Source organism: Saimiri boliviensis, chromosome 21, assembly GCF_048565385.1.
Source record: "Saimiri boliviensis isolate mSaiBol1 chromosome 21, mSaiBol1.pri, whole genome shotgun sequence".
Classification (NCBI taxonomy): domain Eukaryota; kingdom Metazoa; phylum Chordata; class Mammalia; order Primates; family Cebidae; genus Saimiri; species Saimiri boliviensis.
Window position 1 is genome coordinate 26,988,278 of NC_133469.1, and position 26,523 is coordinate 27,014,800.

The 26,523-nt window shown below is 53.8% G+C and overlaps 1 protein-coding gene across 5 annotated transcripts; it reads left to right on the plus strand.

The window, feature by feature from the left end:
* On the plus strand, window positions 1-25,981 carry GGT5 (gamma-glutamyltransferase 5). 5 transcript variants are annotated; one of them, XM_074391285.1, is made up of 13 exons: window positions 1-2,843; window positions 13,338-13,468; window positions 13,734-13,829; window positions 14,262-14,457; window positions 15,072-15,229; window positions 15,739-15,885; window positions 18,602-18,738; window positions 19,107-19,297; window positions 19,714-19,820; window positions 19,952-20,121; window positions 20,258-20,368; window positions 24,922-25,013; window positions 25,518-25,981. In XM_074391285.1, exons 1-13 carry the CDS (start codon window positions 2,671-2,673, stop codon window positions 25,576-25,578), a joined length of 1,770 nt encoding a protein of 589 aa, XP_074247386.1. In that variant the 5' UTR covers window positions 1-2,670; the 3' UTR covers window positions 25,579-25,981. The 5 variants fall into 5 exon arrangements, with proteins under 5 accessions (XP_074247386.1, XP_074247387.1, XP_010347531.2 ...); XM_074391286.1 differs by having other exon boundaries at window positions 19,955-20,121; XM_010349229.3 differs by lacking the exon at window positions 24,922-25,013.
* The last annotated feature ends 542 nt before the right edge of the window (window positions 25,982-26,523 follow it).

The following is a 26,523-nucleotide window of genomic DNA, read 5'->3' on the forward strand; positions in this document are numbered from 1 at the left end:
GTTCTACTGGGTCTGAGCCCTGGAGGGTTCTGCCTCTGGGACTCCCCAGGGGTGAGACGGAGGTGGGCTTAACTGGTGTACAAGTGATTCCTCAATCCTTATTTACTTAATTTTTTTTTTTGAGACGCAGTCTCAGTTGCCCAGGCTGGGGTGCAGTGGCATGATCTTAGCCCATTGCAACCTCTGCCTCCTGGGTTCAAGCAATTTTCCTGCCTCAGCCTCCTAAGTAGATGGGATTATAGGTGCCCGCCACCCATGCCTGGCTAATTCTTTTCAATTTTTATGAGAGACATGGTTTCACTATGTTGGCCAGGCTGGTCTTGAACCCCTGACCTCAAATGATTCGCCCTCCTCGGCTTCCTAAAGTGCTGGGATTACAGGCATGAGCCACTGCACCTGGCCTATGTAATTTTTTAAAAAAAATTTTATTTAAACAAATAGAGATGGGGTCTCACTCTATTGAGCAGTCTGGTCTTGAACTCCTGACTTCAAGCAGTCCTTCCATCTCAGCCTCCCAAAGTGCTAGGATTACAGGGGTGAGCCACTGCACCCGGTCTCAATCCTTATTTTAGCCTGAGAGGAAAAGCTGTGGCCCCATTTGCAGGGGAGAAGACTGAGGCTGGAGGGGCAGGCCCTGCTCTGGGTTGTGCAGCAGCAAGAGAAATCAGAGCTGGCCACGAGGCTTCCAGGACCCGACACACTGGTGGGGCACAGCATGGTTCTCCAGGTTTTCTGGGGCTCAGCCCAGGACTATCTCGGGGGTAGAGGACTTAAATCCTCTCTTTCCTTCTCATCGCCCCTGCCGCCATCATTTCCTGAGTAAGGACATTCAGGGATGTCCCTTGCTGTGCCTCTAGCCAGGACCAGAATGACACCCATTCCTTTCCCTGGGCCTTTGCTCAGGCAGTCCTTGCACCCTGGCCTCTGCCTGACCAGGATGGTGGGGAGAGGAGGGGGGGCATCCCCCAAGCTGCTGTCGCCGCTGTCCCTGCTGCCCTGGCCTCTGGGCTTCGAGGGCTGCAGCGGGTGGGTGGGTGGCCTGGCCGGGGCCCAGGAATGTGCTTCGGCTCCTGATTGAGCAATGTCACTGAGGCTTGTGAGTCGGTTGGGGGTGGGAGGAGGCGTCCACAGGCCCCCTACTGCGAGAGGCAGCCGTGGGAACAGCCTGCCTCTAAACAACCACTCCAGCCCAAGCTGACAGGGGCTCTGGCTGAACATAGGGGCCTGGCAGGCCGTGTGGCCTGTAAGGACACAGTCTGTCTCTGTGCCTCAGCTTCTCTGCTGTCCAGGTCGAGGGCTCTGACTCCAGGTGTAGACATCTGGAGCCGGCAGTGCTCAGCTGGGAAGGAATTGGGGAGGCCTGGGGGGGCCGCCTGGGAAGGTGTCCAGCCCTCGTTGCCTGCACCCTGGCTGAGCCAGGTCAACGGAGCCCCTCAGTGGGTCCTCACTGCCCTGGTTGCCTCCCAGTTAAACACCCTGAGGCCTGGGGAGGACAGGGCCAGGCCAGTGTCCCCAGAGAGGAGGCACTGCGAACACAGTAATAGCGGATTTGGATTCAGGAAAGCAGACCCGAAGCCAAGGTGGGGAAGAGTTGCAGGCGGGGGTGTGGCATGGCACCCAGGCGGCTCAGCCTCCCTCCCTGGAGGCCCATGCTGCATTTCCAGGACAGCAAGTCCCAGGCATGGATGGTCCCGGTGCCAAGGGCTAGAGACATGGTCTGTCTGCATTCCCCACATGAGCGTGTTGTAGTCATCGGTGTCTGGTGCTCTCAAGTCTGCCTGTTCTCAGTGCCGACTGGGAAGCCCTTGGTCACCGTGGGGAACTGGGAGACCCAGGCCAGGCCGCAGAAGCATAGGGACTTGAACCCAGGTCCTGAGTGACACTACCTTGGGTCCCTCTCTCTCTGTCTCTGTTCAGCTCCATCTTGAGGCTGCCTGGGCTGGGCCATGCAGAGAGGGTTAGGGATAGAGGTGGGAGCTGGGGGTGGGGCTCCACTCTGGGAGGGGGGAAGGCTGGCCGTTTTGGTGGGGGGAGAGAGTTGAGTGGCCCCAGCTCTGCTTTCTTGGGAGCTGCCAGGAACCCAGGGAATGGTGTGGAGGTTCCTGGGAGCCCTGCCCCCACCTAGCAACCGCAGTGCAGCAGCCACTTTTCAAGCACATTGGGACAATGTGGCCCTGGGCTCTGGCGGGTAGCAGGCGGGGCCTTGGGACCTACCACATGTAGGGGAGTTACAGCAGAAGGAAAACTCCCCTCTAAAGCTTTGCTGATCTCCTGCCAGGAACAAGCATGAACTGAAAACTGGAAGTAGAGGCGTGAGTTCGGCCACTCCGTAGTGTGCACTTGGGGAAGGCAGCAGCTCGCCACAGCTGCCGGCCACCAGCCGTCTATCTGTTCACCCGTCTGTCCATCTGGCAGCCCACGGTTCAGACCTGTCTAACTGTCCCCCATCTGTAAGCCTGTCTCCATCTGACCATCTTTCTCTTACCGTCCTCTCTGTCCAGCTATCTGGACTGTCAGTCCATCTTCGTGTCTGTCTCCAGCCCCAACTGTTCGTCCATCTGTCCAATTACCTGCGAGTCTATCTGTACATCTTCTTGTCCCTTCATCTGCCTACCCATCTGTCCCTCTGTCTGCCCACTGGCCTCCCCTCTCCTCCTGGGCTGCGAAGCCATGGCGCGGGGCTGCGGCACCACGGTCGGTCTGGCCCTGCTGGGGCTGGGGCTGGCGCTGGCTGTCATTGTGTTGGCTGTGGTCCTCTCTGGCCACCAGGTCCCCTGTGGCCCCCAGGCCTTTGCCCACGCTGCTGTTGCTGCTGATTCGAAGGTCTGCTCGGATATTGGACGGTGAGTGGGAGGTGGGAGGGAGCGGGGTGGCTGCTGGCAGCGAGCCCCTCCTGGAGAAGGGGTGTGTGTGTGTGTGTGTGTGTGTGTGTGTGCACGCGTGCACGTGCATTGGCCCAGGAAGCAAGAGCCATGTGGGTTTGGGCTTCACCGCCTGCAGGGCTTGGGCACCAGGAGGCAGCCTCAGGTTCCTTGCACAGAACAGGTGGCAGGGTGTGCCTGTGGGGCAGATGGGGATTTAGGGACAATGGTGGTGTGTGAGTCTATGCCTGGCTCCAGGGTTCAGTAGGCCCATTTGCATATCCCATTTGGGAACTGGTCTGGCCCTGCCTGACCCTGCTGGCTGGCGCAGGCCCCTCCAGTTCTCCAAGGCTGGGGTCTTCTCCCAATGTCATAGGTGAAGGGGTTCAGAGGCTCCCTGTGTGGGTACTGGACTGCTGGGGTCCATAAAATGCTGCCACAGCCCATCTGCCCCGACTCCCAGCACTGGCCACATCTGTGATCTCTGAGTCCTGGGATACCCAGAGCCCCACCCCTCACATCCCCTCTCCCTGAGTCAGGGCCTGGGTCCCCTGAGCTGAGTAATTGATACTTGGTGCCCTGGATGAGAGCGTGGTGGAGAGGGGCGACAGGGGGTGTTTCCTGACCCTCTTCCAGGAAGCCCAGCCCAAGGGAGGCCTCCGCTGCTGCCGCTGCAGAGTGGAAGGCACAGGATGCCCCTTCCTGCCCCCAGCCTCCCACTGGGCCCACAAAAGCCACAGCAGGCATCCCCTCCCAGCCAGCCACCTGGTCTACTTCCCAGAAGTTCTGTCTTGCAGGCTATTGGAAGGGTTCCAGTGCTTTGTAAACTGAAGCGAACAGCACTAAAGCAAAGGAGGCTGTTCTCTCTCTTTGTTCATTCATTCACCTTTTCATTCATTCCTTCCTCCCTCCATTCCCCCATCTGTCCATCCTTCCCTGCCCCGATTACTCATGCCACCTTCCAGCCCCTCGTGACCTGGTCCTTTGGTTTGGCTTCAGGGCTTTCTGTCTCCTTCCCCAGGGCTGAGAATGGCAGCTCAGGGACAAGTGGGGGCTGGTGACTGCTTGGTCTCCCCGGTGGTTCCCAGGGGATTCGAGGGATTGACGTCAGAGGCCACCCCGGGCAGTGCTGCTTCTCTGCTCAGGAAGACGTACAGAAATGTGGCACCCTCTTAAACTTAAAGTCGCAAAGATGCGAATGAGACTGGGGTCTTGGGCACCAGAGACCACCCGTGGGCACGTGGCCTTTGGGAATGGGGACGTGAGAGTCAGTGGTTGAGTAGGGATCTCTGCTCTAATGCTTCCTCCGCCCACACTCCCTCCAATTCTCCCTTGGTGAAGAGATAGGATGTGGTTTGCAACCGTAGTTTTGTCAAATGACTCTCTCCACTTCCTGTTTTAAGAAGCTGGGAGTGGAAAAGAGCCTGGGTCTGGCCCCAGCTGCTGCTGCAGAACAGGGGTCACTGGACTCTGGGACCCTGGCCGGGCTGGCTACGGGCCTCAGCGAGAGGCCTGCTGCAGCGTCCTCCTGGCCAAGATGCCTCCCTGCAGGGGCCCCTGGCCAGATGCTGCCACAGGGTCTGCTGGGGCCACCAGAAGCCCATGCTCCTGCCTCCATCTCTCCCCTCTGCGCTCACCTCTCACTAGCAGGCCCTCCCAGAGTCCAGTCTCCTACTCTTTTTTTTTTTTTTTTTTTTTTTGAGACAGAGTCTGGCTCTGTCACCAGGCTGGAGTGCAGTGGCATGATCTTGGCTCACTGCAACCTCCGCATCCCGGGTTCTAGCGATTCTCCTGCCTCAGCCTCCCAAGTAGCTGGGACTATAGGCACATGCCACCACGCCTAGCTAATTTTTGGATTTTTTTGAATTATTTTTATTTTTATTTATTTATTCTTTTTTAAGAGACGGGGTCATGCTATGTTGCCCAGGCTGGAGTGCAGTGGCTACTCACGGGTGCGATCCCACTACTGATCATCATGGGAGTTTTGACCTGCTCCATTTCAGACCTGGGCCGGTTCACCCCTCTTTAGACAACCTGGTGGTCCCCCACTCCCGGGAGGTCACCATATTGATGCCAAACTTAGTGTACCACCGCGCCCGGCAATGTTTGAATTTTCAGTAGAGACCAGGCTTCGCCATGTTGGCCAGGATGGTCTTGATCTGTTGACCTCATGATCTGCCCACCTCGGCCTCTGGGATTACTGGCATGAGCCACCGTGCCCCGCCCTGTCTCCTACTCTATCAGCACCAGCTTTTATTCTTTGGATTCTGCTACAGCCAGAGCCCCTGGGTGTGGGTCCCTAAGGCTTATGTGAGTCTGATCCCAGCACTGCGCCTAGTAGATGTGCAAAAGGAGCATGGTGATAGTGAGGTCTCTCATCTCCAGCATAATGTCTGTTTGGATCTTTGTAAAAACGGTGATTTTTGGCTGAACGTGGTGGCTCACGTATATAATCCCAGCCCTTTGTGAGGCCGAGGTGGGTGGATCACTTGGAGTCAGGAGTTCGAAACCAGCCTGGCCAACAAGGTGAAACTCCGCCTCTACTAAAAATACAAAAATTCGCCAGGCATGGTGGCAGGTACCTGTAATTCCAGCTACTCTAGAAGTTGAGGCAGGAGAATCTCTTGAACCCGAGAGGCAAAGGTTGCAGTAAGCCAAAATTGCACCACTGCACTTGAGCCTGGGTGACAGAGCAAGACTTGGTTTCAAAAAAAAAAAAAAGTTTTTCTTTTTGTTCTGATGGTTATCTTAATATCTTCATTCTATAATTACATGTTTTACATAACTATGATAGCTATATAAGATAGAGTACCCCTAGTGTTTTGGTTTTTTGGACATTCTATTCACTCCTGGTGGTTAATTTTTGTGTCAGTCAACTTGGCTAAGCTATGGTGCTCCGTTATTTGGTCAAATGCTTGTCAATATCTTACTGGGTGGTTATTTCATAGATGTGATTAACATGGACAGTCAGTTGACTTGAAGTAAAGCAGATTACCCACCATCATATGGGCCACATCCAATCAGTTGAAGGCCTTAAGAGCAAAAGCTGAGGTTTCCTAGAGATGCAGGAATTCTGTTTCAAGACTGTAACACAGATGTCCTGCTTGGGCACCTGTCCTGCTGGCTGCTCTGCAGATCTTAGCTTCTAGACTTCAAGATCAGCTCTTACCTGAATTTATAGCCTGCTGGCTTGCCCTATAGATTTTAAACTTGCTAGTCCCCACAATCACATGAGCCAATTCCTAAAATAAATCTCTCTCTGTCTATGTATAACCTATCAGTTTAGTTTCTCTAAAAAAAATTTTACATCCAGTTTCCTGGATGTTAAGTTCTGGATTTTTACCTCCAGTTTCCTGAATGTTAATACTGAAACTAGCTAGTAACTTCTTTTTATTTTTTCTGAGACTGAGTTTCGCTCTTGTTGCCCAGGCTGCAGGACAATGGCACCCTCTCGGCCCATCACAACCTCCGCCTCCGGGGTTCAAGCAATTCTCCTCCCTCAGCCTCCCTAGTAGCTGGAATTACAGGCTCGCACCACCATGCCGAGCTAATTTTTGTATTTTTTTTTTTTTTTTTTTTTGAGACGGAGTTTCGCTCCTGTTACCCAGGCTGGAGTGCAATGGCGCGATCTCGGCTCACTGCAACCTCCGCCCCCTGGGTTCAGGCAATTCTCCTGCCTCAGCCTCCTGAGTAGCTGGGATTACAGGCACGTGCCACCATGCCCAGCTAATTTTTTGTATTTTTAGTAGAGACGGGGTTTCACTATGTTGACCAGGATGGTCTCGATCTCTTGACCTCGTGATCCACCCGCCTCAGCCTCCCAAAGTGCTGGGATTACAGGCTTGAGCCACCGCGCCCGGCCTAATTTTTGTATTTTTAGTAGGGTCTTGACATGTTGCAAGGGCTGGCCTCATACTCCCAACCTCAGGTGATCTGCTTGCCTCAGCGTCCCAAAGTGCCGGGATTACAGGCGTGAACCACCGCACCTGGCTGCTGGTAACTTCTTTTCCATGATGTGTCTCTTATCTCTAATAATACTTTTCTTCTTAAAGTCTACTTCATTAAAAATAGTTATGCTGGGCATGGTGGCTCACACCTGTAATCTCGGCACTTTGGGAGGTAGAGATGGGTGGATCGATGAAGCCCAGGAGTTCAAGACCAGCCTGGGCAACTTGGTGAGACCCTGCCTCTACAAAAAATACGAAAATTAGCTGAGTGTGGCTAATATAATTCTAAGTTGGCACACATGTAGTCCCAGCTACTTGGGAGGCTGAGGTGGGAGAATCACTTGAGCCTAGAAGGCAGAGATTGCTGTGAGCCAAGATCACGTCACTGCAAGCAGCCTGGGAGACAGAATGAGGCTGCGTCTTAAAAAAAAAAAAAAAAAAAAAAAAGGTTATACAGCTTTTCTTGGCTAGTATGTGCATGACATATTTTTCATTATTTTCCACCTTTCTGTATTCTTCTATAAAACACATTAGTTGGGTTTTATTTTATTTTCAATTATTTTAATTTTTATTGATTGGCCTTTTAAATGTAACTACCAATTTATTTGGGTTGAAAGCCACCACCAATTTGTTTTCTGTGCCTATTCTGTTTCTTCTTGTCTCCTCTTACATCTTGTTTTGCATTTATTATTTTTATTATTCAATTTCCTCCCTCTCTATTAGTTTTGTGACTGTGCAGTCTGGAGTTATTTTAAAAGATGATAGTAGATTATTTTAGAGCTTACAACATGCATCTTTCACTTACCAAAGTCTATCATGAGTTAGTCTTTTTTTTTTTTTCTTGAGACAGAGGAAGTCTCGCTCTTCTGCCCAGGCTGGCGTGCAGCGGAGCAATTTTGGCTCACTGCAACCTCTGGATGCTTTAAAAAGTTTTGTCTTGCTGGGTGCGGTGGCTCACGCCTGTAATCCCAGCAGCCGAGGTGGGAGGATGACGAGATCAGGAGTTCAAGACCAGCCTGACTGACATGGTGAAACCTCATCTCTACTAAAAATACAAAAATTAGCCAGGTGTGGTGCCGCGCACCTGTAATCCCAGCTACTCAGGAGGCTGAGGCAGGAGAATCGCTTGAACCTGGGAGGCAGACGTTGCAGTGAGCTGAGATTGTGCCACTGCACTCCAGCCTGGGTGACAGAGGGACACTGCTTCTCAAAAAAAAAAAAAAAAAAGTTTTCTTTGGCTTTGAGCAGTTTTACACTGATGTATTTAAGTGGCTCTTCATTCTATGACTTGATTCCTTTTTGTTCATTTTAGAAAATTCTCAGCTTTATCTCTTCAGTCTTTCTCATCCTCTCTCTTCTCCCCTTATAAGACTCCAGTTTCACATGATTATACCTTGTTGAAGTATCCTCCACGTCTCTTAATCCGTTTCCGGCATGTTGTATCTATTTTTTTCTTTGTACTTTAGTTTGTATATTTTGTATCAAACTATCTGCGAATTAGCTGGGCATGGTGGTGGACGCCTGTAATCTCAGATACTCGGGAGGCTGAGGCGGGAGAATTGCTTGAACCCAGGAGGCAGACGTTGCAGTGAGCCAAGATCGTGCCATTGTACTACAGCCTGGGCAAGAATGAAATTCTGTCTCTCAAAAAAGCAAAAGATCTCCCAGTTTACTAATTTTTTTTTTTTATGTTTACATCTAGTCTGCTGTTCAATTTGAGTTCCTAATTCCATCTTTTTTTTTTTTTTTTTTTTTTTTGAGACAGAGTCTCTATCTGTTGCCAGGCTGGAGTGCAGTGGTGCAATCTCGACTCATTGCAGCCTCCAACTCCCAGGTTCAAGTGATTCTCAGGGGGGATGGGTGGGAAAAAAAAGTTAAAAAAAAAATAAGTGATTCTTGTGCCTCAGCCTCTGGGGTAACTGGGATTACCACCACACCAAGCTCATTTTTGAATTTTCAGTAGAGATGAGGTTCTGCCATGCTGGCCAGGCTGGTCTTGACCTTCTGGCCACATATGATTCACCTGCATCTGCCACGCAAAGTGCTGGGATTATAGGCTTGAGTCACCACTCTCAGCCTCCATTTTTTATAGTTGCCTGTTTTCTGATGATTTTTTTTTTTTTTTTTTTTTTTTTTTGAGACAGAGTCTTGCTCTGTCGCCAAGCTAGAGTGCAGGGGCATGATCTTGGATCACTGCAACCTCTGCCTCCTGGGTTCAAGCAATTCCCCTCCCTCAGCCTCCCGAGTAGCTGGGACTACAGGCATGTGCCACCACGCCCAGTTAATTTTTTGTATTTTTAGTAGAGACGGGGTTTCACCATGTTGGCCAGGATGGTCTCGATCTCCTGACCTCATGATCCACCCGCCTTGGACTCCCAAAGTGCTGGGATTACAGGTGTGAGCCACCATGCCTGGCCTGATGAAATTCTGTTTTTTTTTTTTTTTTTTTGAGATGGAGTTTCGCTCTTGTTACCCAGACTGGAGTGCAATGGCGCGACTTCAGCTCACCGCAACCTCCACCTCCTGGGTTCAGGCAATTCTCCTGCCTCAGCCTCCTGAGTAGCTGGGATTACAGGCACGCGCCACCATGCCCAGCTAATTTTTTGTTATTTTAGTAGAGACGGGGTTTCACCATGTTGACCAGGATGGTCTCGATCTATTGACCTCGTGATCCACCCGCCTCAGCCTCCCAAAGTGCTGGGATTACAGGCTTGAGCCACCGCGCCCGGCTATATCCTTGAATATAGATATAAAGTACTTATTTTACAGTACGTGGTCTGACAGTTTAATAATCTGGAGACCCTACGGGCCTTTTTAAAAGTTGCCTATGCTTTCTCTTGAGCTTTGTTCCTGCTGTCTTATTTCCTTATTGGCTTGGTTGTTTTTAATTTAGCACTGGAGGGTGTGTATAAAAATTGTTAGAAATATATATATGTATTTTTTTGAGACAGAGTTTTGCTCTCGTTGCCCAGGCTGGAGTACAATGGTGTGATCTCAGCTGACTGCAACATTTCGCCTCCCGGGTTCAAGTGATTCTCCTGCCTCAACCTCGTGAGTAGCTGGGATTACAGGCATGCGCCACCATGCCCAGCCAATTTTGTATTTTCAGTAGAGACGGGATTTCTCCATGTTGGTCAGGCTGGTCTCGAACTCCTGACCTCAGGTGATCTGCCCGCTTCGGCCTCCCAAAGTCCTGGGATTATAGGCATGAGCCACTGTGCCTGACTGTAATTGTGGTTTTTGCCATTAAAGTAGTGATGGACCCTGTCTCAGCAAAATAAAAAGCTAAAGTCTGGGCAAGGCTGAGGCCGGCGAATCACGAGGTCAAGAGATGGAGACCATGGTGAAACCCCGTCTCTACCAAAAAATACAAAAATTAGCTGGGCATGGTGGCACGTGCCTGTAGTCCCAGCTACTAGGGAGGCGAAGGCAGAATTGCTTGAACCTGGGAGGTGGAGGTTGCAGTGAGTCAAGATTGTGCCACTGCACTCCAGCCTGGCACCTGGTGACGCAGCAAGACTCTGTCTCAAAAAAATAAAAATAAAAAATAAATAAAAAGCTAAAAAAAAAGAGAGGAAAAGAAGCAGTGCTCTGTCTGTTAGCCTCCTCTTCCAGGCTCGGCTGTCGCCTTGAGGGGAATGCCAGCCTTGCTTCTCTGCAGCCCTGTGCTTCTCTGCAGCCCTGTGCTCCTCTGCAGCCCTGTGCTCCTCTACAGCCCTGTGCTCCTCTACAGCCCTGTGCTCCTCTGCAGCCCTGTGCTTCTCTGCAGCCCTGTGCTCCTCTACAGCCCTGTGCTCCTCTGCAGCCCTGTGCTTCTCTGCAGCCCTGTGCTCCTCTACAGCCCTGTGCTCCTCTGCAGCCCTGTGCTTCTCTACAGCCCTGTGCTTCTCTACAGCCCTGTGCTTCTCTGCAGCTCTGTGCTCCTCTGAAGCCCTGTGCTTCTCTGCAGCCCTGTGCTTCTCTACAGTCCTGTGCTTCTCTGCAGCCCTGTGCTCCTCTGCAGCCCTGTGTTCCTCTGAAGCCCTGTGCTCCTCTGCCTCCTACACCATTAAGCACACGTTTTCTATTTGCTGGGCTTTTCTAGTTCTCTGTGGGAAGTGTGGTCTGAATTACAGTCTTCCATTACCGTGAAGTCTCATTTACATTTAACAGATTATTTTCTTAAAATGTAAGGGAGCGAGGCAGACACTGAGACCTGGGTAGGAGGCCATTGCAATAACCCAGGTGAGAGAGGTTGGTGGCTCGGACCGAGGTGGTGGAGATGGAGGTACAGTCACTGGTGGGTTGGATGTGGGGAAGGAAGAAAGTGCCCAATCCAGGATGGCTCCAGAGTGCAGACACTGAGCAAAAAGGGTGAGTGGTTGTGTTCATTCCTAAGTCAGTAAGGACTAGGAGAGGAGCCATTTCGTGGGGAGGGTTGGAAGGAACATCAAAAGTGCAGTTTAGATCACGGTGTGTTTGAAATGTTTCTTAGACACCCTGAGCGGGTATCTTGTGCATAGCTGGGAATAAGTATCTGGAGCGTTGGGAGAGGACTGGCTGGAGATAAAACTGGGGTTATCAGCACACAGGGGGCATCTTGTGCCGCAAGCCTGGATGGGCTCACCCAGGGAGAAGATACAGATACATAAGGACCAAGAACCAAACCTGGGGCCCCCAAAATCAGGGGACCAGGGAGGTGGGAGGAAACCCAAAGCCTGGCAGGATTGGGGAGGTGGGTGTAGGGACCCAGGTCTGCACCCTCTGTGGACCATCGTCCCTATATTTCCCTGGAAGCCAAGACAGTTGACTAGGCTGGAAGCAGGCAGGCTGGGGAAGCAAGGGCGCACTCCATTTAGTTAGGAGGCGAAGACTGTCTGGGACAGGAATTTGAAGTGTTTTTTCTCCCAGTTGTCATTTGGCTTTTTTTATGGTGTTTTATTGTTATTAAAAATTACTGTTTATGCCTGACTTGTTTATTTCCTGCCTCTGGCTTTGTGCTGTCTTTCCCGTTCCAAGATGACGTGTGTTCCTGCAGAGCCCATGTGTGCTACATGTGGGCCCGGGGAGGGACACTTGGCTCAGAAGCTGGGGAGGGTTTCCGTCCAGACGGACACGCCAGGTCAGGTCACAGATGCCTGAGCTGAAGAAGGGCGCTGCGGTCAGAGGTCCCACAGGATGGGTGCAGGGACCCGGGTCCACTCCCTCTTTGGGCCTTGGTTTTGCCATCCACATCTGGGTTTAACTGCTGGCTTCTTCCGGTCCTGGGGAGGATCCCTGGGTGTGAGGGAAAAGGTTGCTCTTAATGACCTGTGCAGGGCTATGCCCCAGGGACAGGGATCATCACAATGTAGGCTAGGCTGACCAGCCCCTCAGGGCTGAAGCGCCCACCTCTTTCTGCCTATGGACAGATGGGGAGGGGTAAGTCAGAGAAATTCTTTTCTTTTTTTTGAGACGGAGTTTCGCTCTTTCACCCAAGCTAGAGTGCAATGGCGTGATCTTGGCTCACTGTAACCTTCGCCTTACCATTTCAAGAGATTCTCCTGCCTCAGCCTCCCAAGTAGCTGGGATTACAGGCTCCTGCCACCACGCCCAGCTAATTTTTGTAATTTTAGTAGAGACAGGGTTTCACCATGTTGGCCAGGCTGGTCTTGAACTCCTGACCTCGTGATCCACCTGCCTTGGCCTCCCAAAGTGCTGGGATTACAGGTGTGCGCCATCACGCCTGGCCTCTTTTTTTTTTGAGACAGCCTTGCTCTGTCACCCAGGCTGGAGTACAGTGGCATGATTTCAGCTCACTGTAATCTCTGCCTGCTGGGTTCAAGCAATTCTCCTGCCTCAGCCTCCCAAGTAGCTGGGATTACAGGTGCTCGCCATCACATTCAGCTAATTTTTTGTATTTTTAGTGGAGATGGGGTTTCACCATGTTGGCCAGGCTGGTCTTGAACTCCTGACCTCAAATGATCCACCCGCCACGGCTTCCCAAAGTGCTGAGATTGCAGGGGTGAGCCAATGAGCCCAGCTTAGGCCAGAGCATTTCCATAGGCTCAGGGCCCCAGGAGAAGTTGCAGGGCCCATCAGCTCAAGCCTCATGCCCTGGTGGCAGGGAAAGGTCCTGGGGTCACCTGCCAAAGGCCAGCCTTGAGGTAGTTACAGCCAGAGTGTCCCCAGTGAGATGGGAAGTAGAGTTCCAGGGTGGGTTCCTGGGGCCACTGTGAGTGACTAAGAGGTGGCCTAGGCCTGGTTCTGCCGGTGGCATATGAGCTGCTGGGAGCCGTGACAACAGAAGCACTTTGCAAACTGAGAAGCCCCTTATCAGTGGCAAAGGTCAGTGTAAATGGCATCACATTTTGCAACTGTAGAGTGTTGCAGACCTGTGAGCAGCTGGATTTGGTGGGGAAGCCTGGTTGTGTTCTCTGACCTAACCTGGGGTTTGGTGGCAGTAGATGGGCCACCTCCGTCACCATTTGCCAAGGAGTGCCAGCTGAGCAAGCCTGGTGGGGAGACGGGAAGGGAAGCCCCACCGCTGACTCTCTACCATGTCCCCTAGAGCCATCCTCCAGCAGCAGGGCTCCCCTGTGGACGCCACCATCGCGGCTCTGGTCTGCACCAGCGTCGTCAACCCTCAGAGCATGGGCCTGGGCGGAGGGGTCATCTTCACCATCTACAATGTGACGACAGGTGGGCCCACACGTGACCTGCCGTGGGGAAGACGGGCTTGTGCACACCAGCGTGTAACCCCTCCTCCAGCCAGTCCCATTTGCTCAAGCCCGTCTCTGGGTGGTCTTGGGCCCCGTGCTCTGCCCGCTTCACGTTTTGTGTCAACTCCTGTCCCTGTGTTAGCCCCGAGTCCATTTCATAATGCAGAGATGGAAGCTGAGGCCTAGAGCAGGCCGGGGGCTGTCTGCGGGGTCCGACAGCACTCATCTGCCCTGCCCTACTCCAGGGAAGGTGGAGGTCATCAACGCGAGGGAGACGGTGCCGGCCAGCCACGCCCCGAGCCTGCTGGACCAGTGTGCACAGGCTCTGCCACTGGGCACAGGTGAGGCCCCGTGGGGGGGCCCCCTACTCCCATCCCCCAGGTCGCTAGGACTGACCAACACACACCCCCAAAGGAGCAGTGCCTCATGGACCGCAGGGAAGGGGAAGGCCCCACTTGGGAAGGGGCTCTCTGAGGTGATCCAGGGAGAAGAACCAGGCTGGACAAAGGCCTGGAGGCTTCAGTGGAGATGGGTTGGTGGGGCAGAGCGGGGCAGGGTGGGGCGCCTGGGGCCAGCTTGTGCAGGGCCCCGTGGGCCTGGCTGTGGACTTTGTGGGGAGCCACAGGTGGTTTAAGCAGGGAGGGGCGTGGTTAGGTGTGGGCTCCAGAAAGCTGACTCTGGCTGCTGTAGCTGGGGTCCACACGCAGGGGTGATGGAAAACCCCTGGGAAGGCCTGGAAGCCACAGGGTGGGGGTCTGGGATGTGCCGTGCAGGGACCCAGTGGATTGGGGTGCCCGGGGAGCTCCGTGGCTACGCTGAGGCCCACCGTCGCCATGGCCGCCTGCCCTGGGCGCAGCTGTTCCAGCCCACCATTGCGCTGCTCCGAGGAGGGCATGTGGTACCCCCCGTCCTCAGCCAGTTCCTGCACAACAGCTTCCTGCGGCCTTTCCTGCAGGCGTCAACCTTGCGGTGAGCCCCACAGGGTGGCCCTGGGCTCCTGGATTCAGGACGATATCCTGTCTGGGCCCAGTCCACACCCCAGCTCTGCCTCAGTCCCTCCTGCACTGGAGGGTGGATGCTCATGGGGTGCAGGGGACCTTAAGGCCAGGACAGAGAAGACTTTTCATAGCCCTTCTGGCTCCACGTGGCAAATAACTCAGGAAGTCAGGCTGAGGGGAGTTCATTGCCCAAGTGACAGGACTCCAAGGTGTGGATCTGGGCTCTGCCACCCGCCCTGGGCCCCGGCCTCCTTCTCCCTCTCTAGGGCATGGCAGGAGGGCTTCAGCTGCTACTCTCACCCGCCTGACCCAGCCCACTGGCAGGCCCTCCCAGGAGTGAGGGGATGATGGGCCCTAGGTGGGAAATGTGCCCTCCCTGGACCAGGGCCACGAGCTGGGTGAGCGGTGCCAGCCCCCCCACCTGTTAGAGAATCTGTTCCCTGGTGTCCACCCCAGTGCCTCGGGACCCTGAGCCAGGGCGCCCTGCACTATAGGGTCCTGAGGACCCCACCCATGAGAGCCTCGGCAGGAGTGAGGCTGCCTCTGGGACCTGGCCCCACCCTGAGGCTGCCCCCCACCCCCCAGCCAGCTCTTCTTCAACGGAACAGAACCCCTGAGGTCTCAGGACCCACTCCCATGGCCTGCATTGGCCACCACCCTGGAGACCGTGGCCACAGAGGGCGCGGATGTCTTCTACACGGGGAGGCTGGGCCGGATGCTGGTGGAGGACATTGCCAAGGAAGGTCAGCCTCCCTGAGGTTCCATACCCTGTCCCTGCTGGAGAAAGAGCCAAGGTCCGGGTGCTGGGGGTTGAGGGCAGACTCCTCCCCAGGCCCTGAGGGAGTGCTGGTGGTGCCTGGGGCTCCGAGAGGCCACGCACCTCACACGGCCGGCCTAAGGAGTCCTGTGGTCCAGGACCTTGGACAGCAGAGCCTGCGGGTTAGGGCCAGCGAGGTGAGTTACCGATGGTCATGGCGGGCTTGGGCAGCCGAGCTGACCACCCTCACAGGCTCTCAAAGGCCAGCTCCCTCTCCCATCTTCCTCTCCCCCTCCCTGCCTCTGGTCTCTGTCCACCCCTCTACATCTGGCTCCAAGGGTCCTGTCCTGAGGCTGTTGCCTACAGACGTATCATCACCCTGTGTCCACGAGGCTAGAGGATGAGTGGAATCCCACTGTGTGATCTGTCACCTGTGGTTATTCCTCCCTGCCTCGGTTTCCCCATCTGTTTATTGAGCCCTCTCTCTCACCCCAGGGAGCCAGCTGACACTGCAGGACCTGGCTAATTTCCAGCCCGAGGTGGTAGACGCCCTGGAGATGCCCCTGGGGGACTACACCCTGTACTCACCGCCGTCGCCTGCAGGGGGTGCCATTCTCAGCCTCATTCTCAACGTGCTGAGAGGTAAAGCCGCTGCCCAGAGCCCTGGCCCCCTGGGAACCTGGACTCCAAGCCCAGCCACGGCCTAGTTCAGCCTCCTCATCCATAAACCGGGTTCACAGACCCACAATGCAAAGACAGAGCTGTGGAAACCAGGATGGTGGGTTTAGAGCTGGCCTCCGGCTCGGCCCGTACATGAGGCTTTGCTGAAGGGGCGACATCATTCATCCAGAGTCTTCCTCCCACTAGGTGACCAGTCCCAGATACAGAAGCAGGTGGGCTGTGCAGGTGGTGAGCTGCCCACCAGGGGCGCGCACCCGGGGAGTGGAGCTCAGTGAAGCCCAAGACAGCCTGCAGCGGGTTCCGGCGGTGCCGAGGCCTGGGGCTGCCTGCGCCAGCTTCATATGAGTGTCCTGTGTCTGCCATTACAAATCGCCACAAGCTTGGTGGCTTCAAATAACAGATACGTGTCCTCTCAGAGTTCTGGAAGCCAGAGGCTGGGTATCTATCCACAGGGCTGCATTCCCTTGGGCTCCAGGGGAGAATCTCGTTTGCCTCCTTGACCTAAATAAAAAACAGAACAAGGCTCTCAAAGAAAATGATGTTTATTCCAGAGTGGGCCTCACAGTGGGAATCCCCGTGCTAGGGTCAACTGTGTTCGGGGTGATTTCTGAGCACGATCACCTGAGCGGTGTATGCTGTACCTACTTGCGGGCTTCTATCCCTCACCCCTCCCAGCCTTCCCCTTGAGTCCCCGGAGTCTCTTATATCATCATTATATAATTCTCTCTCTCTCTGTCTCTCTTTCTTTCTTTTTTTTTTTTTTTGAGATGGAGTCTTCCTCTGTCACCCAGGCTGGATGCCCAGCGAACTTTTGTATTTTTTTTTTAGTAGAGACGGGGTTTCACCATGTTGGCCAAGCTGGTCTCAAACTCCTGACCTCAGGTGATCCACCGGCCTCAGCCTTCCAAAATGTTGGGATTACCGCGCCCAGCCCATCGTATCATTCTTATGCCTCTGCATCCTCATAATTTAGCTCCGGTATAACTGTTTCGAAATGATTATCCTTGGCTACTAGGATCAGTGGTAAGGGAGGCACCAGTCTGAGGCTGGACAGGCCATTGCTGGGCAGATGTCCTTGCCCAAGTATTTTTTGTGTAAGGTTGTAATGGTCTTTGTGTGAGGTTGTGAGGTGTTTTTTTTTTTTTTTTTTTTTTTTTTTTTTTTTTTTTTTTTTTTTTTTTGAGACAGCGTCTTGCTCTGTCACCTGGGCTGGAGTGCAGTGGCACTGTCAAGGCTCACTGCAGCCTCAACCTCCTGGACTCAAGCAATCCTTTCACCTCAGTCCTCTCACCTCAGCCTCCCAAAGTGCTGGGATTACAGGCATGAGCCACAGCACCTGGCGGAGAACGGGTCACTTGTGCACGAGAATCCTCCCTTCATGGCCTTTCCTTGGCTCTATTTTTCAGAGTGTTTTTTCTTTTCTTTTTTTTTTTTTTTTGAGATGGAGTCTCACTCTGTTGCCCAGGCTGGAGTGCAAGAGCGTGATCTTGGCTCACTGCAACCTCTGCCTCCCGGGTTCCAGTTGTTCTCCCATCTTAGCCTCCCCAGTAGCTGGGATTACAGGTGCCCGCCATCATACCCGGCTAATTTTTGTATTTTTGTAGAGATGGGGTTTCACTATGTTGGAGAGATTGGTCTCGAACTCCTGACCTCAGGTAATCAGCCTGCCCCGCCCTCCCAAAGTGCTGGGATTACAGACATGAGCCACCCCACTGGGCCGCAGCTCCATTTTGACAATCACAACCTCTTCCTGCTTCTGGTGGCTGCCAGCATTCCTTGGCTTGTGGCTGCCTCACTCCAGTCTCTGCCTCTTTGGTTATACTGGTTTCTCCTCTGCTCTGTGTGTCTGTCTTACAAGGACACTATGATCACATTCAGGGCACATCTAGATAATCCAGGATAATCTCCTCCTTGGGCCCGGTCTGGTGGCTCACAGCTGTAATCCCAGCACTTTGGGAGGCTAAGGCGGGTCACTTGAGGTCAGGAGTTGAAGACTATCCTGGCCAACACAGTGAAACCGCATCTCTACTAAAAATACAAAAATTAGCCAGACGTAGTGGCACTCACCTGTAGTCCCAACTACTTGAGAGGCCGAGGTAGGAGAATCGCTTGAACCCGGGAGGCAGAGATTGCAGTGAGCCGAGATCGTGCCACGCACTCCAGCCTGGGTGACAGAGTGAGATTCCCTCTTAAAAAAAACACACACACAAAAAAGCCCAGGCATGGTGGCTCACACCTTAATCCCAGCACTTTGGAAGGCCAAAGCAGGCAGATCACTTGAGGCCAGGAGTTCAAGACCAGCCTGAACAACATGGCAAAACCCCATCTCTACTAAAAATACAAAAAAAACTAGCTGGGTGTGGTGGCAAACGCCTATAGTCTTAGCTACTTAGGAGGCTGAGGCACAAGAATCACTTGAACCTGGAAGACAGAGGTTGTAGTGAGCTGAGGTTGCATCATTGCACTCCAGCCTGGGCAACAGAGCAAGACTCTGTCTCAAAAAAAAAAAAAAATCTTTACCATACTTTGCCACTTAAGGTAACAGTCACTCTTGGGCTGTATAGGGTAATATTCACGGGTTCTGGGAATTAGGATGTGAGTGAATCTTTCTGGGGGGGGGTCAATATTTAACGTATTATGTAGGGTAACCCCCACCTGTGCCCCAACCCCTCCCTAGGGTTCAACTTCTCAGCAGAGTCTGTGGTCAGGCCTGAAGGGAGGGTGAACGTGTACCACCACCTCGTGGAGACGCTCAAGTTTGCCAGGGGGCAGAGGTGGAGGCTGGGGGACCCTCGAAGCCACCCGAAGCTCCAGGTGAAGTTGCTGAGGTTGCTGGGGCTGGCGGGCTGCCCTCCTCCCTGGTTCAGGACTTGGCATGAATGGAGGGTCAGGCCTGGCATGGGGAGGTTGGAGGGATATGTATGTATGTGGTTTTAGGCCAGGGCAGGACTGAAAGGGACCCCAGGGTGGCAGTTACAGGGGTCAGGTGCAGGAGTGGCACCATGTCTCAAAGGACCTGGAGGGTGGGCAGAGTCGAGACCTAGCCTGGGCTTGAGGGAGGCCTGGCCACAAGGTCAAGGACAGACTGGAGACGGCCCCCATGGGGCTGAGCTCGTCCTGTCTTTGGTTCTGCGGGCCCGCCTGGCCCCTCACTGACCCTGCCACCTGCCCACCCACCCCAGAACGCCTCCCGGGAGCTGCTGGGGGAGGCCCTGGCCCAGCTCATCCGCCAGCAGATCGATGGCCGGGGGGACCACCAGCTCAGCCACTACAGCCTGGCCGGGGCCTGGGGCCATGGGACAGGCACGTCCCATGTGTCTGTGCTGGGGGAGGATGGTAGTGCCGTGGCTGCCACCAGCACCATCAACACACCGTGCGTGGGGCTTGGGGGAAGGCGGGCGGCCACTCCTCTTCTCCTAGACCTGCACCCCCGCAGCCCCATGTCCCCTCACTTGTCCCCGTGGGGCAGCACCTTGCTTTTGCCCTCTTTCTCCTCCTCTATTTCAAAAGGGGCCCCCATCCCGACATCTCTGGCTGGAAAGGCTGCTGCTGGGGTGGCCCCGAGCCAAGATTTACCTGGGAATGGGTGGCCTCGCTCAGAAAGGTGCCCTGATATGGGGCACAGGTGGCTCTTTGGGGGCCCCTCCTGGGTGGTGCCAGGGAGTGAATAGCAGCTCCAGCATGTTTCAGGGCAGCTGTAAAAGGAGGGAGTCCTGCAAGGTGGGTGGGGCAGGCAGTGTCTGGTGGGAGCCCCGGGTCCCAGCCCAGGCTCTGCCTCCACGGCTGCAGCTTTGGAGCGATGGTGTACTCACCACGGACAGGCATCATCCTCAACAATGAGCTCCTGGACCTATGCGAGAGATGCCCCCAGGGCTCGGGCACCGCCCTCTCACCTGGTGAGAACGAGGCTTCCCACCTGGGCTCCACAAGGGCCCCCCACCAGGGGAGAAAGGGCGGGGGCTGGGCTGGGGCTGCATGCTAACCCCTGGATAGGTCACCACACTGGCCAAGGCACTATTTGCTCAAGCAGAGAATGGAGACAGGATGGGTGGAGCTCCTGGAAGGTGCCAGCCCCCAGTTCCAGGCGAGCGTCCCCCGTCCTCCATGGTGCCCTCCATCTTGATCAACAAAGCCCAGGGGTCGAAGCTAGTGATTGGTGGGTCTGGCGGGGAGCTCATCATCTCTGCCGTGACCCAGGTGAGTCTGGGGCTCCTGGCTCCAGCTCTCCTTTCTGGGCAGTATACTGTCTGATTCTCCCTGGGGTGGGGGTGCGAGGGCTGATATAGGGTAGCGGGTACCCCCTTTCTCCCTGCATCCCTCATCTCTCCCCCAGGCCATCGTGAACAAGCTGTGGCTTGGCTTTGACCTGAGAGCGGCCATCGCAGTCCCCATTCTGCATATCAACAGCAAGGGCCGTGTGGAGTACGAGCCCAACTTCAGCCAGGTGAGGCTGAGGTCCCAGCCGGATGCCTCGGGCAGAGCCCACCCCCGACGTCCATGCTGCTCAAAGCCTCCTGGGAGGAAGTCAGTCACTGAGATTCTTAGGTCAGGTACACTTCAGCTTTGGGGGCCATAAGAGTTGGGGACCTTGATGGGTGAGGCTGTCAATTCCGTGGCCTCCAAGACAGAGAGAGGAGGGTGTTGTCTACGCTGCTCCCAGGCTAAGGATCTCAGCGCCTTGATCTCTGGTCTGTGGTTTATGCCATTTTTCAGGAGTGAGTTTTCCTGGCTGTGGCCTCTCAGACTCTCCCTCATGGTGACTTTTTCCTTGTGTGGTTTGTTACTTAAATTTGCAACTTGATTTGTAAGAGAGGTTGTTTTTCCTGTGGGAGTCTGTAAAGTGATTTTGTTCTGGGGCACTAGGGCATTGGTGGTAATTTTTACTCTCTCTTTTTATATATATTACTGTATATTTGAAACAGCATCTCACTCTGTTGCCCAGGCTGGAGTGCAGTGTTGTGATCACAGCTCACTATAGCCTTGACCTCCTGGGCTCAAGTGATCCTTCCTCTTCAGCCTCCCAAGGAGCTAGGACTACAGGCGTGTGCCACCATGGCTGGCTAAATATTTGTATTTTTAGTAAAGACGAGGTTTCCCCATGTTGGCCAGGCTGGTCTCGAACTCCTGACCTTAAGTGATCTGCCTGCCTTGGCCTCCCGAAAGTACTGGACTTACAGGCAAGAGCCACTGTGCCCGGCCCTCCCTTGACTCTTGACTGAAGGACCTTTGTCCTGGTGAATATCAATTCTCAGGACCTTTCACTCTGAGGACCTGAAATGCTGAGAATTTGGGAGACGAGATGACAGTCTGGGGACTGGGATTAATGGAATCCAGTGACTCACAAACCTAAGGTTCTTAGCTCCCCTGGGGAGTTGGAATGTCAGCTACTCAGGTCCAGGGCTTTCCATGGAGTACATCCTAAACTCTGGGATGGAGACTTTGGGTCCCTAAGGACCTTCACAGCTAAGGCGCAGGGACTAGGGTGAGGAGAGTCTTTGATCAGGGGGTCTTGGAGTCTGGCCAGTGGACTCTGAGAAATGCAGTCTCAGCCCTGAAAGTCCAGCTTTGGCTTCAGCAGTGAGGATCTTGGCCTTCAAGTCTAAGGACAGTGGGCAATTAGTATGTCAGGCACGGGGAACTTAACAGCCAAACGTGCAGGGCTCTGAAGACGTCACCTGCCCTGTCAGCAGCTCAGGCCATGTGGCATCACCTGATGACCTCGGATCAGAGGCCCTGGTCCTGAGGAGTGTGGAGCGCTAGGGCCTCCGTACCTAGATGTCTCTGGGATCTCAGGCCCTGCTGGGTATGGTTCTGGGGCCATGAGTCTTTTTTTTTGGTTTGTTTTTGTTGAGACAGTTTCAGTCTGTCACCCAGGCTGGAATACAGTGGCGCGATCTCGGCTCATTGTAACCTCTGCCTCCTGGGTTCAAGCAATTCTTCTGCCTCAGCCTCCCGACTAGCTGGGATTACATGCCCACACCACCATACCCAGCTAATTTTTGTATTATTAGTAGAGACGAGGTTTTGGCCAGGCTGGTCTGGAACTCCTGACCTCAAATGACCCGCCTGCCTTGGCCTCCCAAAGTGCTGGGCTCACAGGCATGTGTGACTGAAGCCAGCCAACTTCTCAGGTCGTTAGTCTGAAATGGTATCTGGAAACATGGGGCCCTAGCAGCTCAGGTCCCTGTCCGCTAGGACTTTCACCCCTTTACAGAGTGGTAGTGTGTGCGGACCATCGCCCCGGGGCAAGGTACTTGGCATCTTTGAAACAAGCACACGTGGCCGGGCGCAGTGGCTCACGCCTGCAATCCCAGCACTTTGGGAGGCTGAGGTGGGTGGATCATGAGGTCAGGAGTTCAAGACCAGCCTGGCCAAGATGGTGAAGCCCCGTCTCTACTAAAAATACAAAAATTAGGCCGGGCGCGGTGGCTCAAGCCTGTAATCCCAGCACTTTGGGAGGCCGAGGCGGGTGGATCACGAGGTCAAGAGATCGAGACCATCCCGGTCAACATGGTGAAACCCCGTCTCTACTAAAAATACAAAAAATTAGCTGGACATGGTGGCGCGTGCCTGTCATCCCAGCTACTCAGGAGGCTGAGGCAGGAGAATTGCCTGAACCCAGGAGGCGGAGGTTGCAGTGAGCTGAGATCGCGCCATTGCACTCCAGCCTGGGTAACAAGAGCGAAACTCCGTCTCAAAAAAAAAAAAATTAGCCAGGCGTGGTGGCGAGTGCCTGTAATCCCAGCTACTTGAGAGGCTGAGGCACAGAATTGCTTGAACCCAGGAGGTGGAGGTTGCAGTGAGCCAAGATCATGCCACTGCACTCCAGCCTTGGCAACAGAGCAAGACTCCATCTCAAATAAATAAATAAATAAATAAGAAAGAAACAAGCACAAGGCTGGAGGCTACTTTGGTCTCTGACTTCCTCAAAGTCCACAAATTCAGGGTCTTGGGCCTGAGCCTGTAGGCCCCCATGCCTCGAGTGTCTCACACTGCGGGACTGCGGGTGGTTTTCGCTTAGGGATCTAATTTCCTTGGATTCATGGTTATTCAGGTCCTTATTCTAGCTGAATTCTTCATCAATAGGGCCCTAAACTTGTGGGTTCCTGGGTGTCTAAGATCTTGACATAGTGTGTTGACATCATAGGTCTTTTTTCTCTTTTTGAGACAGAGTCTCGCTCTGTCACCAGTCTGGAGTGCAGTGGCTCAATCTCGGCTCACTGCAACCTCCACCTTCAGGGTTCAGTCGATTCTCCTGCCTCAGTCTTCCGAATAGCTGGGATTACAGTCATCTGCCTATCATCCCAGCTAGTCCCACCACGCCCGGCCAGAGATCATAGGTCTTTTCAAAAAACTTTTTGCCACAAGGTCTTATAACTGCCCAACGGGTTCACCTTGCTGACTGCCTGGACAGAGCCAATTCATCGAGATAGGGGAGTTGCAATAGAGAAAGCTTAATTCAGGCAGAGCCTGCTGGGCGGGAGACCGGAGTTTTATTATTACTCAAATCAGTCTACCCAAGCATTCGGGGAGCAAAGTTTTGTTTTTGTTTGTTTTATTTTTGAGACAGAGTCTCGCTCTGTTGCCCAGGCTGGAGTGCAGGGGCATGGTCTGCAACCTCTGCCTTCTGGGTTCAAGCAAATCTCATGTCTCAGCCTTCTGAGTAGCTGGGATTATAGGTGCACACCACCACGCCTGACTAATTTTTGTATTTTTAGTAGAGACAGAGTTTCTCCATGTTAGCCAGGCTGGTCTTGAACTCCTGACCTCAGGTGATCTGCCTGCCTCAGCCTCCCAAAGCGCTGGGATTACCGGCATGACCACCGCGCCTGGCTGGAGAGCAGTGTTTTTAAGGACAGCTTGGTGGGTTGTGGGAAGCCAGTGAGCCGGGAGTGCTGATTGGTCAGGGATGAAATCATACGGAGTTGGCTGGGTGAGGTGGCTCACACCTGTAATCCCAGCACTTTTGGGAGCTGAGGTGGGTGGGTCACCTGAGGTCAGAAGACCATCCTGGCCAGTATGGCGAAAACCTGTCTCCACTAAAAATACAAAAATTAGCTGGGCATAGTGGCAGGTGTCTGTAATTCCAGCTACTCAGGAGGCTGAGGCAGGAGAATCGCTTGAACCTGGGAGGCAGAAGTTGCAGTGAGCTGAGATCACGCCATTGCACTCCAGCATGGGCGACAGAGCGAGACTCCATCTCAAAAACAACCCCCCCCCCCCCAATCCTGGAAATCATAAAATCATAGGAGTCAAAGCTGTCTTCTTGTGCTGTCAGTTCCTGGGTGGAGGTACAGATCAGAGGAGCCAGTTTATTGATCTGGGTGGGGCCAGCTGATCCATCAAGTGCAGGGTCTGCAAAATATCTCAAGCACTAATCTTAGGAGCAGTTTAGGGAGGGTCAGAATCTTGTAACCTTCAGCTGCATGACTCCTAAACCGTAATTTCTAATGTTATGGCTGTTAGTCCTACAAAGGCAATCTAGTCCCCAAGCAAGAAGGAGGTCTGCTTTGGGAAAGGGCTGTTACCGTCTTTGTTTAAACTATAAATGAAGTTTCTCCCAAAGTTAGTTCAGCCTGTACCCAGGAATGAACAAAGACAGCGTGGAGGTTAGACTCAAGATGGAGTCGGTTAAGTTAGATCTCTTTCACTGTCTCAGTCATAATTTTGCAAAGGTGGTTTCAGTCTTGCTCTGTTGCCCAGGCTGGAGTTCTTGTCACAATCAAGGCTCACTGCAGCCTCCAACTCCTAGACTTAGGGGATCCTCCTGCCTCAGCCACCTGAGTAGCTGAGATTACAGGCATAGCACCACCATACCCGACTAATTTTTATTTTCTTAAAAAAATTGTTGTTTTTAACAGAGACACGATCTCGCTATGTTGCCCAGGCTGGTCTTGAACTCCTGAGCTCAAAAGATCCTCCTGCCTTGGCCTCCCAAAGTTCTGGGATTACAGGTGTGAGCCACCACACCTAGCCCAATTTTTGATTTTCTTGTAGAGACAATGTCTTGCTTTGTTGCTCTGGCTGTTCTCAAACTCCTGGCCTCAAGTGATTCTCCCGCCTTGGCTCCCAAGTGGCCAAGACTGTAGGTATGTATCACCATGCCTGGCTTTTCTTTCTTTCTTTTTTTTTTTTTTTTGAGAGACAGGGTCTTGCTGTGTTGCCCAGGCTGGTCTCAAACTCCTGGCCTCAAGTGATCCTCCCTCCTCAGCCTCCCAAAGTGTTGGGATTACAGGTGTGAGCCACTGCGTCTGGCCTCAGTGTCTAAGTCTTGAGAAGCCACGTCCTCCATTGAAAGCCCCCTGAAGTCAGATTTGCACTTCAAGGCCCTGGTGTCGTTGGGTCGAGCGCAGACATGAACTTGCATCTGGAGGTCTTGGGGCCCGGGTGGTGTCCTCCAGGCCTGATCCCTGGAGGCTGAGCCTCTCCTCTGCCGGCCTTTGCCTCTCGTCCACGCTCCCATCTGCGTCCTCAGGCCCCCTTTCCTCCCAGTCCTGCCTTTGATGGTTTTTGTCATTTCTTGCAGAGGCCTCTCCCTTCTGGAGATGGGCTCAGCTGCCCTCTCCTGTGCACCTGCTTTCTCTCCTCTCCAGGAGGTGCAGAGGGGACTCCAAGACCGAGGCCAGAACCAGACCCAGAGGCGCTTCTTCTTGAACGTGGTCCAGGCCGTGTCCCAGGAGGGGGCCTGTGTGTACGCCGTCTCGGACCAGAGGAAGGGTGGGGAGGCCGCAGGCTACTAAGACGCTGCTCCGCCCAGAGCTGAGGTCCCGTCCCCTCACGGGTCCTTCGTCCAGGCCGGATGTGGCTGGGGGACCCAGCACTCCGGCAGGATCTGGACTCCCGGCAGGGGTGTCCAGCTGAGCGTGGAAGAGGTGGCGGAGACCAGCTGAGCAGATGGGAGGCTGAAGCTCCTCCCTGACCTCCTTTCCCAGAGCTCCTGGTGACCCTGAACGGGCCCCTGTATCCCTTCGAGGGCCTCTTGCCCAGGCCACTCTCCCACCCTCTCAACCTGTATATCCTCCAGTCCAAGATTAAAGAAGAGGCGGACCGTGGCCTGGTTCCATGGTTCTGAGCGGGAGAGGGCACCCTCGGACAGTGCAGAGTGGGCATGCACCAGGCTCCTGTGGTTCTCCACACTGCACCTGCATGGAGGTGGGGAAACTGAGGCTCGCACACCCGCCGAACCTCAGCCAGGCCACCCCTGGACAGAGATAAGCACCACCCCCGCCCCCCACAGCCCACCACTCTGCTCAGCCCATCTCAGTAGCGTGGCTGGCCCTGGTCCTGCATGCTGGTTAACTGAAAAATCACACAATTTATAAATTTGGAAAGGAGACTTTTTTTCTTTCTTTCTTTCTTTTTTTTTTTTTTTTTGAGACAGTCTTGCTCTGTCATTCAGGCAGTGGTTCAATCATGGCTAACTGCACCCTCAACCTCCTGGGCTCAAGCCAACCTCCTGCCTCAGCCTCCAAGTAGCTGGGACCACACGAGTGCAACGCCATGCCTGGCCAATTTTTTACCTTTTTTTTTTTTTTTTTTTTGAGACGGAGTTTCACTCTTGTTACCCAGGCTGGAGTGCAATGGCGCGATCTTGGCTCA

Coding starts and splice junctions, on each gene's coding strand:
- GGT5 (XM_074391285.1), top strand. CDS start 2,671: ATGGCGCGGGGCTGCGGCACCACGGTCGGTCTGGCCCTGCTGGGGCTG. Junction 13,830..14,261: donor GGCTCTGCCACTGGGCACAG/GTGAGGCCCCGT, acceptor TGTGCCGTGCAG/GGACCCAGTGGATTGGGGTG. Junction 18,739..19,106: donor GAAGCCACCCGAAGCTCCAG/GTGAAGTTGCTG, acceptor CACCCACCCCAG/AACGCCTCCCGGGAGCTGCT.